Raw genomic sequence first — 12,149 nt, forward strand, 5'->3', positions numbered from 1 at the left:
TGGAATAAACTACAGAAAGCGAGTAAAGAACTCTCAACATTAGGCTACTAAAAAGGTCAGTTTAATCTCGCAAAAACTCCCGTTAATAAAAAATCTGACTACACTGCACAATTAATCTCTTACTCTGCATCTAATTCGGTGCTGGCACGTACACCGCTTTTATTATTATTGCAGCTTAGATGTTCAAATAGCTGCAGTACTCCAACTTTGCCACAAGGAAAAGTGCGTACGCCTGCTCAGACACTGACGTGGCGGTAAGTACTTTTCCACGTCAAAGACCGTTTTTATAAATATGAACGTTGCCGTGGATTTTAGCGTACGCACACTCGAAGATCAAATCTGTGCGTATGCACATTTTATAAATGAGGCCCCTGGACGTGTCATTTGAATGTAAATGAGATTTGAGAGCCGAGGAGTAGATTAATGAAATGAAAATTCACTATATCTGTTTTCTAAATGCATGTTCACATTTGGATCTATATTGATCTTGTAATGTTTAAATCAAAATGAGTTCTCTGGTGATGTATGATTCAGAAGACTTGGAATATCGCGCGTAAGTCATATGGACCTCTTTAATGGCAATTTATTTCTGGAGCCTGATAGTCCTCAAAAAGGTTAGGAGCAAAATGAGAGTGAGGAAATAAACTGGAATTTAATTTGGTTGAACTATTACTTGGTTTCAAAAGCTACCGGGTAAGGACTTAAGTTAGCAAAAAGGAGATGGTGCTTTCATCATTTCAGTAATTTCCATATTTCTTTCCTTCCTGTTCTCTGAGCTCAAAACGCTAATGTACGATAATGTAGAAAAGCATTAATCGCCTGGCTGAGCCACTTAACGCAGCGTAATCCTTATGCACACACACACACACACATATATGTGGTGCCTTCATTAGCGAGAGCCGTGGTGATGTCAGTCCCCTGTCTCCTGGCAGACAGCATTTATCTCTGCTCGTTTAAGAGAATGTCAGTGCTCGGGCTTGACACCTCGTCCTTACAGCTCTCGAGGTAGAGTGTGTGCATCGGAAGGTCACATGGTTCCCCTTTTTAGCCTTCTCATCAGCATTAGTCAGAGGTGGCTGACACTTAAAGGAACAGTTCACCCAAAAAAGAAAATTGTCATCATTAATGCACTCTCAAAACACAGGATGATTTCAGTAATATTCATGCAGTTGTTTTCCATACAACGAAAGCAGGCAGTGACCAGGGAATGTCAATCTCAAAAAAGGACATAAATGTAGTCCATAAAACGTCTAAAGTCATAAAACAGTTTTGTATGAGGAACAGACCATAATTTTAGTTGTTTTACTGAAAATGTTTGCCCTCCGCCATAGCTCTTTATCAGACCTGGAATATCATACGTGTCATGCCAGCAAACAGTGACAACAAATGCCACTGGTTCTCACGTCTCATAAATGAACCACCGTTTGAGTGCAAATGTGCGCTTATGTAAATAAAATCAGCTTAGACATTCTGCTAAACATCTCTTCTGAGTTTCACAGAAAAACAAAAATTTCACAGATTTGCAATCACATAAAGGTTGGTAAATGTTATTTTTTAGGAAATACTCCTTTTATACACACTTAACAGTCTTAACCTTAATATTGTGTCTCCAGGCCATGATAAACATTCTTTCACCACTGTGTTTAACTGCTGACTAGTAAAACTTGCACATACACACTGATAGCAGTCTGCCCAGAAGACATGAACATTAAGTCGAGAGATTATCAGTCATTCACACCATCATAGTATCCTCAAATGAACTTCCCACAGCAGCAGAGTATCCTGTAACTAAAACATCCAGAATAAATGTTTCTCACAGAAACATCAGTGATAAGCACCTCATACTGTTAAAGAACAGTGATATTTTTTTTCCGCCCTGTAAATTATACACTTCAAAGTTGTTTGCAAACTTAGCAAGTAAAATGAAAAATCAACTTAAATTTTGCTCAGTTCCTCACAAAATATATGGATGCATACATTTTATAATATGTTGCATTATTTATTTATTTTTTTAGCTCATAATTGTGTATGTGAGCTAAATGAAAACAGAGAAGTAAGTGTTTTGGGGTAAAAATGTCTTTATTGCTAAATCTTTTAAAATGTTGTAAATATAAAAGGGCCAAAGCTACGGCCTTGGGGGACACCGTATATTTCATACCTGCAAAGTTTACACAAATGTACAAAATCAAGTCAAAACTCAGTTCTCAACAAAAATCAATACAATTACAGCGGATCGATGGTAAAGCCATGCTTGAACTGAATGTCAAGTGGAAAAACAATCTCATGTCTAAAAACAGTAATTGCTGCATAGTCTCGCTCCCTTGCTCAAGTGTGGAGGACACTGGCTGCAACATGCGGCAGGAGGAATGATAGAGGGGAACAGAATTCCCATCTCCATGCAGGGGCGAAAGAGGCAAATAAAGAAAGAGTGGGAAGCAGAGCTCCCTATTTTATCCTTCATGGATAAATGATACTCACTTGTTGCAGATCCAGCCCTCCCTGAGCCACTGAGAAAAGCGGGTGAGACGCAAACTCTGACGTTTCGAAAACCTTAAAAAGGCAAATAGGGGACAGACACACAAACCAAGGCTTCATTTGCATGTCATTAGTCTTACGAATATGCATATTTCACATGTACATTAGCGTCAATTTTGCAATCATTACCATTAGGCGTGATTTGAATTCAGACAGAAAAGCGTTTAAAAAAAAGATGAAGCAATGAACATTAATTTCATTATTAGACATTAATCTTACTCATCATGACAGACAGGTAAATATATCAAACAGACGATGCATCATAAGTGCACACGTCAAAGTTTCTGCCAGTCCGATTAATTACACCATTGGCAAATGACTTCACAACACTTTTAATGGTGAGGAATATTCATGAGCCCGATTGATCTTAATGCTACTGTTATTCATGCATAGGAGTGTTGATAATGAATAGCTGTGTCAACATGAATAAACATAACGGCTTCTTCTACTCTCTTCTGGAGACGTGTTGTGATGTGAAGTGAGTAACGGTGCAAACAATAGATTAAAGAGTGAAACAATAGACCTTAGTCTGGATAGACGGCATACTTCATTTGATGGGGATGAAAACAAGGCTGTGAAGAATGGAAGCACAGTTTGTTCAAAGGCCATTAAATCCGACAACTTAAGTTTTTTTTTGTTTTACAAACAAATTTAGTCGAAGCACTCAAAATATATCTTCCGACAAAACTGAGACTCGTGAACGCTTTTTACACACAAATTTGTTCAGCTTGTGTTTCAGGTTTTGAATATACTTCCATTCCTGAATCCCATTTTCATTTGTGCCAAATTAAACATGCCATTCACACTGAATAAGGTCTATTGAGTCTGTAAGAATTTCTCGCAATATGATATTAGTTGCATGACAGATTTGTATGTATTTAGATGTATTTATTCATGTTTGCAATACTTTGTTTACATAACTTCAGTCCATGTCATTAATGAGAACACACAACAAACAAGCTTAGAAATATTTCATAAACACAGACTGTCCCAACCAATACCTTTCATTGATGGACAGACACTTTTTATTAAAGGAAATGGAGGCAGCATGCTGTCAGCTGTGTGGCGCTTTATGAAGCTCGACAATATTAAGTCAACTGAATATTAAGTATGTTCAGTGCACACAGCATATTTACAGGTGGGGTTTGTGTTTTTGGTGATGTTAATTGGATCTGAAAAAACTGATATAAATGCATTCATACTTTAAAATGCATGCATTCATACAATTAAATAATGTAAACCTGATAAATTTAGCACCATGGTGAGAAGCCATAATAGACATCCACAATGACAACTTGCTAATTTCAGCTGTAAAAGAAACAACTCTCTTGGCATCATGATGACACCTACGTCATGAATCTCACAATCGATGTAGCTGTACCAGACATTGACTATACTGTCTGAACAAATGGATTCCAATGTCATTCCTTGCAAAATGTCACTTTGGACAGCCAGTCCTGAAGACTGGATTTGAAAAACAAATCAGATTTGTGTGCAGTGTGAACAAGGCCTTGAAGGAATAGTTCGCCCAAAAATGAAATTCTGTCATTATTATTTGACTTGGAATATAATTGACTATTTGTGGACTACTTTTGTGATTGTGTTGTCATTTTGTTGCTTGACAACTCACTTTCATTATTTTAAAAAGAGTGGCCAGAATATGCAAAATTTTCCCAGAAGGAAAAGGTAATACATTTGTAAAACTATGGTGAGTACATTATTGAAAAAAAGTTACTTTTTTGATTGAACTATTCCTTTAACACTTATTAAAGGTGCACTATGGAATATTTGGTTCTTTACGCAGTTAAAGTTGAAAACTTACACTGGTACGCCCTATCTAAAAAAGTAAAATTCATAACACAAAAAAAATCCATACATAATATCTTTTTTTATATTTATATATTTATAAAATAAACAATCCTACAAATGTCTATGGACGTGAAAAATTGACATTTCCTGCGAAACCTCATTGGAGACCTCAAATTATTGGTTAGTATTACTAGAAGAACAGAATGGGTGTAAGACAAGGAGACAAATTCAGAAACAGATTTTTTTTTTTTTTTTTTTTTTTTGTACTTTCTCAATAATTGATTTTTGTTCATTTGTAGTGCACCTTTAAGTGTTATGGATTTTATAAGAAAAGTAGGACGCTTAGTATTGTGGATGAAAGAACCATGTGTTTTGCCAATTTGGTGTGTATTTTTACCTGATTTCCAGCAATGAGCACCGTGCCTGGAGCAGGATTGGGGCGGTACGGAATTGTAGCACCCTTTGGAGGAGACTGCAAACATACAACAATTATTAATTTTAACTCAGAACTTTACAGATTCACCCTCAATATTAAACTTTGACTATCATTCTCGGCTCATTCGACAATAGCGCTAAAACATCTAGAACAAATCACGGTTTCTCTTACCTAAGGCATTTGCAAAGTCAATTGGTCATATTATCTTAATGACTGGAAATGCTGACACGGTGCACAAATGCAACATTTATCGATTGGCTCTTCATCGGATCACTTAAAAGCATACCATTATCCTCTCACAGGAAGTCATTTGGCCAAATTATTTCAGAATGCTATTAATGCTCGCTCGTGATATCCTCAGATGGAAAACTTGCAATGCTGAAAATGTGCCCCGAGCGTGATTTCTTTGAGTAGCATCATAAGTCCGTTGTTCAAACCTACATTTTACACCTACAACTTTAAAAAGGAATACAATTCATTTACAAAATGACTCTGAAATCACTCTTGGCCTTTTAGTCCAAGACAAGGTGTCATCTTGGCCTGAAGGACATCTTTTATAAAATAAAACATAAGTACGCCGATAACTTTTGTATTGAACTATAAGTAGTTATGACCTGCTCATATGTAATTCGATTAAGAGGTCAGAATAAGGCCAAAGTGATGAAAACCCAGTGAAGCGCATCCCCCACAATTGCTCTCAACCAAACAAAAAGAATGGTTTTAAATATTCATTGGGTGACTTTGTATAATTTGCATCCTGGAGCAGGCAGACAGCTGAGGATTCCTAAAATGGGCAGTGTAGCCGTCAACAATCTGCTCTTCATCCAGTCCATTAAAAATTAAACAGAACGAGCAGTACGCATTCAGCACAATCCCACTGAATAAAACGTATAAACTCTTTTTCTCAACCATTTATGTGCAAAGAAACCCATTTGAGAGCAAATGTATTTCACGCTGTGTGAGAGCTGAGACCACATTCACTTATTACTGTAATGATTTTTAACATGCAGTTAGTTAGATCAAGTATCTTTGGAAAAAAGTATTTGACATGCAAAAAGCAATAAAAATATCTGTTTAGGCTCCAGAAATTTATCATATCCATTTATCAACGCCACTAAAGCTGAAACTGAAAACCAGTATGCGGTCTTTGAAGCACAGAAGCCTTTGAAGTCTTGCAGATTAGGAATATCACACTATAGTAATCCACAACAGTTTTCCAAGGCCAATGCATGCATTAAAATATCTTGTGTTAATGAAGCCAAATGGATTTGCTCAGAGGCAAATTACCTCTAGTATTACAGTGCAGATGAGCCTGACACACTGGATGATGGCATCCTGACTGCCAGATATTGTCACACCTCTCTCTGTGGAGTTAGGCAGAAGATCTCCTGCCACCTGCACCTGAGCCCCTGTTTTCTGCCAAACCAAGGAAGAACAGATCATTAGTACACTGTTTTGCCTAGGTCAGATCTGTCCAATCCTGTTCCTGGAGAGCAAGCTTCATGCAGAGTTTAGCTCCCACACACCTGTCTGACAGGTGAGACCTTAAATAGCATGTTTAGGTTGAGATGTCTTTATTTAGGGTTGGAGTTCAGTAAGAACTTGATCCTACAAAAGCAGGATTGGACACCCCTCACCTAGGTAACGGAAAATGAGGACCAACCCAAACCTTAAAGGAATAGTTCACCCAAAAGATGAAAATTCTGTCATTAATTACTCACCCTCATGTCGTTCCAAACCCATAAGACCTTCGTGCAACTTTGGAACACAAATTAAGATATTTTTGATGAAATCAGAGAGCTTTCTGACCCTACATAGACAAGGCCCAGAATGGTGGTAAGGACATCTTTAAAATAGTCCATGTGACATCATTGGTTGAACCTTAATTTTATAAAGCTATGAGAATACTTTTTTGTGTGCAAAGAAAACAAAAAATAATGACTTAATAATGGCACCACATGGTACTCTCGTGAATGCACGGAAGAAAAGATATCGTTGAATAAAGTCATTATTTTTGTTTTCTTTGTGCACAAAAAAGTATTCTCGTAGCTTCGTAAAATTACAGTTGAACCACTGATGTCACATGGACTATTATAACAATGTGCTTACTACCTTTCTAGGCCTTTAACGTGGTAGTTGCGTTGGTGTCTATTTTTAATTTCATCAAAAATATCTTAATTTGTGTTCCAAAGATGAACGCATGTCTTACAGCTTTGGAATGACATGAGGATGAGTGATTAATGACAGAATGTCATTTTTGGGTGAACTATTCCTTTAACTTTACTGCAATTAGATTTTTCTCTATGAAAATATGTCCAAACTGATTTAGATAACTTGGATAACTTCTAGCAATTCCCCCTTTAAGTATTGCTAGGTTAAAACCACCAAATACACATACATTTATAATCAAAACCATGGTGGAAACACCCTTGAATCCAAGAGTTCCTTAACCAAACCCCATGAAGCAAGAAGGTAGGACTAATACATTGAGATGCACTGTGTTTACTTGGTGCTGCTAACTTGAAAGCCTCCAACAACCCACCAAACATACCCCGTTTCAGAACTTGCTTTCTTGCTTTGATTAGCTTAACGCACTTGATATTCCCCCAACTCCAACAACCTTCCCCACACCCCTTGCAACTGCATTACGGAACACACCAAATTTAGCATGACAGACCATTCACCATTACCTCATACCATCTTGACAGCCCAGAGACCATAAATGTAAAATAAATGGGCTTTTACTGGCATCCAAACCCATGAAATATGCAAGGGAGCAAGCAGTCCTAACATGGACGTCCTGGGGAGGAGGAAAGAAAGATAGGGATATGGAAAAGCACTCACCTCTCTGATCTCTTTGATTTTGGAGCCGCCCTTGCCTATGAGGGAACCGCACTGGCTGGCCGGGATGACCAGCCGCAGCGTGACTGGAGGCTTACTGGTGACTGTGCCATTCGCCACAAGAGCAGCCAAGTCCTTGAGGGCCAAACATAGAATCAATGTCGTGTTAACTGAAAGTTGTGCTGTGGCTTTTATGGTATCTTTCAAAAGAATAAGGATTTTGATTCTGAGTGGTTTGGAACCATGCTTAAAGATCTGGTCTGGTAAGTAGAAAGTTTTAGAATTGAACCTTCAAGCACTGATCCATCACTATTGTACCCTTGAGCAAGTGAATGAACCCCAGGTTACCCCCGGAGGGAATTGACCCTATGATATCCTCATGCTACCAAGACTACTTCTACCAGCTTAACCTGGATTTTCTAGAGGGAATCAACAACACTGGTCTTCCCAAACACGAAATGGGTGCTGCCAACGGTTCCCATATTTTGCTGTAAACAAGCAAAAGTAAAAAAAAATAAATAAAAGCACTAGTTATTTGTTACCTGATTCAGGTAAGAGATCAGAGGCTTGGTTGTAAACAAAGAACAGCATTGCTCAACAAGATTTGAGGCATGCCGTGAATTAATCTGGTGATTCCCCTTTGAAGGATGTCCTCATAATTCACAAGGATTGTTAATGTACTTTCTTTGTTCCAAGGTTTGAAGATGCCATTGTGCACCAATGACCCTTCGTGGCTTTTGATTGCAATCTGATGAAATGTTCTTTACCAAAGCCACTGTAATCAATTTCCCTATTCAGACTTTGCAGATCGATGTGCCTCGCTATCAAAAGGTTATAGCTGACTGAACACAGTTGCACCGCTGTCGAAGACACCCATTGATTTTTATGACCAAATTAAACGATATTTACCCACCTGTCATTCGCACTGGTCTCTATCAAGATGTGACATGCATTCGCAAGGTGCGAAAACAGAACCCCAATAAAATAGCACATCTTGGCTTTTCAGAAATTTCTTATGGTTATTGCTTAAAGTAGAGCTATGCCTTCGAGTAGAGGAGGACAACTAGCGTTCCACTGTCATATTCCGGCCACTACAAGAAATCAGCTTTAGCGTCCATTATTCACCCAGTGCAGTTTCCGAGGCTTTCTCTTTAATTAAACCAGGTAATAAATATCAGCCCGAATCGTGGCCCACCACTGCTGCAATCAATTAGGGGGGAGCAGGAATCTTGCCGGGTTTGAAATGTTAATAGCGTGCGCTGTCTCTCTGCCCATCAACCCAGACCTCACCTACGTGAGTCGAATGAATACGCCTCAAGTGGCGCCTCGGAAAGTAGAGCTAGTGAGTCTTTTTCTTCTCTGTTTAGTGTTTCCATCAGCACTAGGGGTTTGGAGACGCTGTTTGTTGTGTTCTTTCAACGTCTCGCCCCGAAACCTCCAGAGAACGAAGGGGAGGTGGAAAAAAAGAAACCTGTGCATCTTTTCTTGCCGATGCTGTGGAAAGGAATATGGCTGACTGAAATTATATTCTCTATTTCTTTCTGTTCCCAGTGCCTCTTTGTGGCCCTCTGTAGTATTTCTCAGTAGAATTAGGAGTGATATTAATATGCCCCATTCTTAATAACAGTCACTAAAGGATGTCCACTCCCCTGATTCAGTCCTGATGTAGGACGTCACACAAAGCCTTTACCCCTCATCCCTCTTGTCTCATTTAACAACCCTCCTGGATAATAAAATATCAATTTAGATATTACTCTCAGCAGATTGACTCTGTCTTATTTGCATATTAGCTGTTGAGTAAGGGGGTCCTGGCTCAGAATTTATGACAATTTGTAAAGGCTCTTGATCTGATGCAACTAAAGAGCTGTTTTAAAGCTGCAATCTAAAGCATATGCAACAACAACTTAGGGTTGACAGCATGTGGGTGAAGTCAAAAACAATTTCTGAAGCAAAGCAAGAAATGTTTAGTGCCATTCAAGTGCCTTCTGTTGTTCTAGTACCACGAATCAACAGCAACAATATAACATTCTATAAATAATACAAAAAGGTACAAATAAATTACCCTTGTTTTGTCTATTTTATGTGGATATGGATCTCAAGCATTAAAATTATGATGATAAATTATTATTATTATTATACACTGATTTTTTGAAGTTGTAAATAATACAGTAGATTAAATATTCTAATGTAAATAATATATTAGAATACATAAGATTATTGGTTGAAGTTTTACAAGAAAATACTTTTCTGCTTAAATTTAATGTTTGATTCAATGTGTTACATGTAATTTATTTGTAATTACTTGTGAAGTGTACCATATATTTAATTATGTTGTAATAATAATAAATCTAGCATGGCAGATTTCTAATGTGAATGCATTTAGTTTTATATTTATTATTTTAACATGATTGCTTAATATTTAAATAGGGTTCTGTTACTGATTCCAAATTACATGAAAAAATTGTTTGTTAGTAACGTAATCCATTACATTACACATTTTAGGTAATATAATCGGACAACTTTTTGATTACTTTTATATTTGTTTGTCACATTGATTTAAATGGGATAATCTTATACCATATTGAAATGAAATACAAAGAGTAAGAAAATATATTCATTTGTTGTTATTAACAACATGAAGTGCATTAAACATTATATTACGTCAAGGTATCCCCAACTGAGTTTGGGAACTGCAGGGGGTTCATGGGTTTAATGAAAAGCTGATAATTAATTACATCACAAAAAAATTTAAGTAAATAATTTTAAAATAACATTAATAAAAAAAAAACGCACTTACTAAAAAATGAAATATTCTGTTTGTGTGAACATTGTGAACATTAACCAACATCAGAGAACCGTGAACAAGCAAATGTGATATTTAATTATTAAAATATTTATTTTAAAATCTCTGGGGTACTTCAAGTAAATATATTAGGGGAAAGAGGTTTGGCTGACAAACATTTTGGGAATGCCTGCATTACATGGAAATAAAAAAATTATGTGAATTTATGCAATATTAATATTCATTTTTACATTGTTTGCCAAAATGTTTGCACATAAAACCATGTGGAATTATTAGTGAATAAGACCTAGTGTCTTAGTGTCCCATGGCATGCCCTGTGAATTTTTAGCGAAAAAAACCCCCAACTCTGTTCTTTTCGAGTCTAGACTTTCACAGTCTTCTCCCTAAGCTCCGAAATTCTTTGTCTATTCTGTCATATATCATCCGAAACTCTGAAACATGGTTTTTAGATGTCCTCCATGTTCTCAACTGACTGAAAGAGCGGGCAAAAACCTTCTGGATCAAAGCTGGGCCAGACCTCAATAGAGCTCCTTGTAAAATTCAACCAGTAATGCTCATCATATGCTCGGCATAAACGAACCCCGCCACCACCTCAGGGGTTTCTATGGTGACTCTTCCGTTATGGGTACGGAAACGGGCTTGTGCGGAGGACAGGGAGAGTCCTAACAGATGTTTAATGAATGGCACCCTGCCTGCTATGAAAGGATATCAAACACATAATGGATTTAGCAGGAGTGAGAAGATTCATTATTACTTGGTGGGTGTAGAGCTGACATGCTGCAGGCAGACATACACACCTCATTGACTAGCAGTTATATAACTCTACTGATGCCATTAATAAAAATACGGATGTGGGACGCATACGTATGTATGTTTCTATAAATGACTGGGTATTTTCAGGTTTACATTTGGCGGCTTATGCATTTACCTTCAATTTTTAGAGTGATTTTTAGATCCCGACCTCAGACTCATGCCATTGGTTGAGTTAACGTTGCTGTCAGGCGAGAAAGTTTTTGAAATACATGACACACATCAGCTTCAAAAGTCCCATCGCGATTTGGGAAGTCTGGCACTTTTTTCAGAGAGCTGTATGTCTCTTTTCAGCAATCGTTCACTGGCATCAGCAAGGGACTGTATCGTGTAGGGGCTCAAATTATATTTCTGAGGTTATCCTACAACAGATAGGCACCCCACTGCTATGGGACCGATTGACGATATATGAAAACTACCCACGACTCTTTCATCCAGCTGTTCTTACAAACCATGTCTCAAAATTGCTGAAATTCAAACATGCAGAGTTAAAGGGTGTTCATGCGTTCAGCCTGACAGCTTTATCTCTGCAAATCGTCCGGAAACCATTCAGTTTCTGCACAAGTCAGTTATTTGCAGACTGTGGACGATGCGATAAATTTAAAAAGGTTTTGAATAGCATTAAGTAATTATTTATTGGTATCATTGAAATTTTTATGTTCATTTTTTTTCTCTGTTATTATGCCCTATTTTAACAATCAAAGCGCATGGTCTAAAGTGCACGGCGCAGGTGCACTTAGGGTGTGTCCAAATCCACTTTTGCTAGTTTAACGACGAGAAAAACGGTCGGCGCGCCCGGCGCATGGTCTAAAAGGGTTGTCCCTATTCTCTTAATGAGTAATGGGTGTGTTTTGGGCATAACGTGCAATAAACCAATCAGAGTCTCATCTCCCATTCCCTTTAAGAGCCAGTTGC

General features: G+C 37.7%; 1 protein-coding gene across 1 annotated transcript in view; it reads right to left on the minus strand.

Annotated features, from left to right (window-relative positions):
• The window catches only part of LOC107750978 (poly(rC)-binding protein 4-like), a 35,988-nt gene that overhangs the window by 10,943 nt on the left and 12,896 nt on the right, over positions 1–12,149 (minus strand). The window contains exons 4-7 of the mRNA XM_016566549.1: positions 7,625–7,756; positions 6,068–6,196; positions 4,742–4,816; positions 2,479–2,550 (exon numbers count right to left, since the gene is read on the minus strand). Of these exons, the coding sequence (XP_016422035.1) occupies positions 2,479–2,550; positions 4,742–4,816; positions 6,068–6,196; positions 7,625–7,756 (408 nt within the window). The remainder of the gene's footprint in view (positions 1–2,478; positions 2,551–4,741; positions 4,817–6,067; positions 6,197–7,624; positions 7,757–12,149) is intronic.

This window comes from Sinocyclocheilus rhinocerous, unplaced genomic scaffold (genome assembly GCF_001515625.1).
Source record: "Sinocyclocheilus rhinocerous isolate Xijiao unplaced genomic scaffold, SAMN03320098_v1.1 scaffold812, whole genome shotgun sequence".
Taxonomy (NCBI): domain Eukaryota; kingdom Metazoa; phylum Chordata; class Actinopteri; order Cypriniformes; family Cyprinidae; genus Sinocyclocheilus; species Sinocyclocheilus rhinocerous.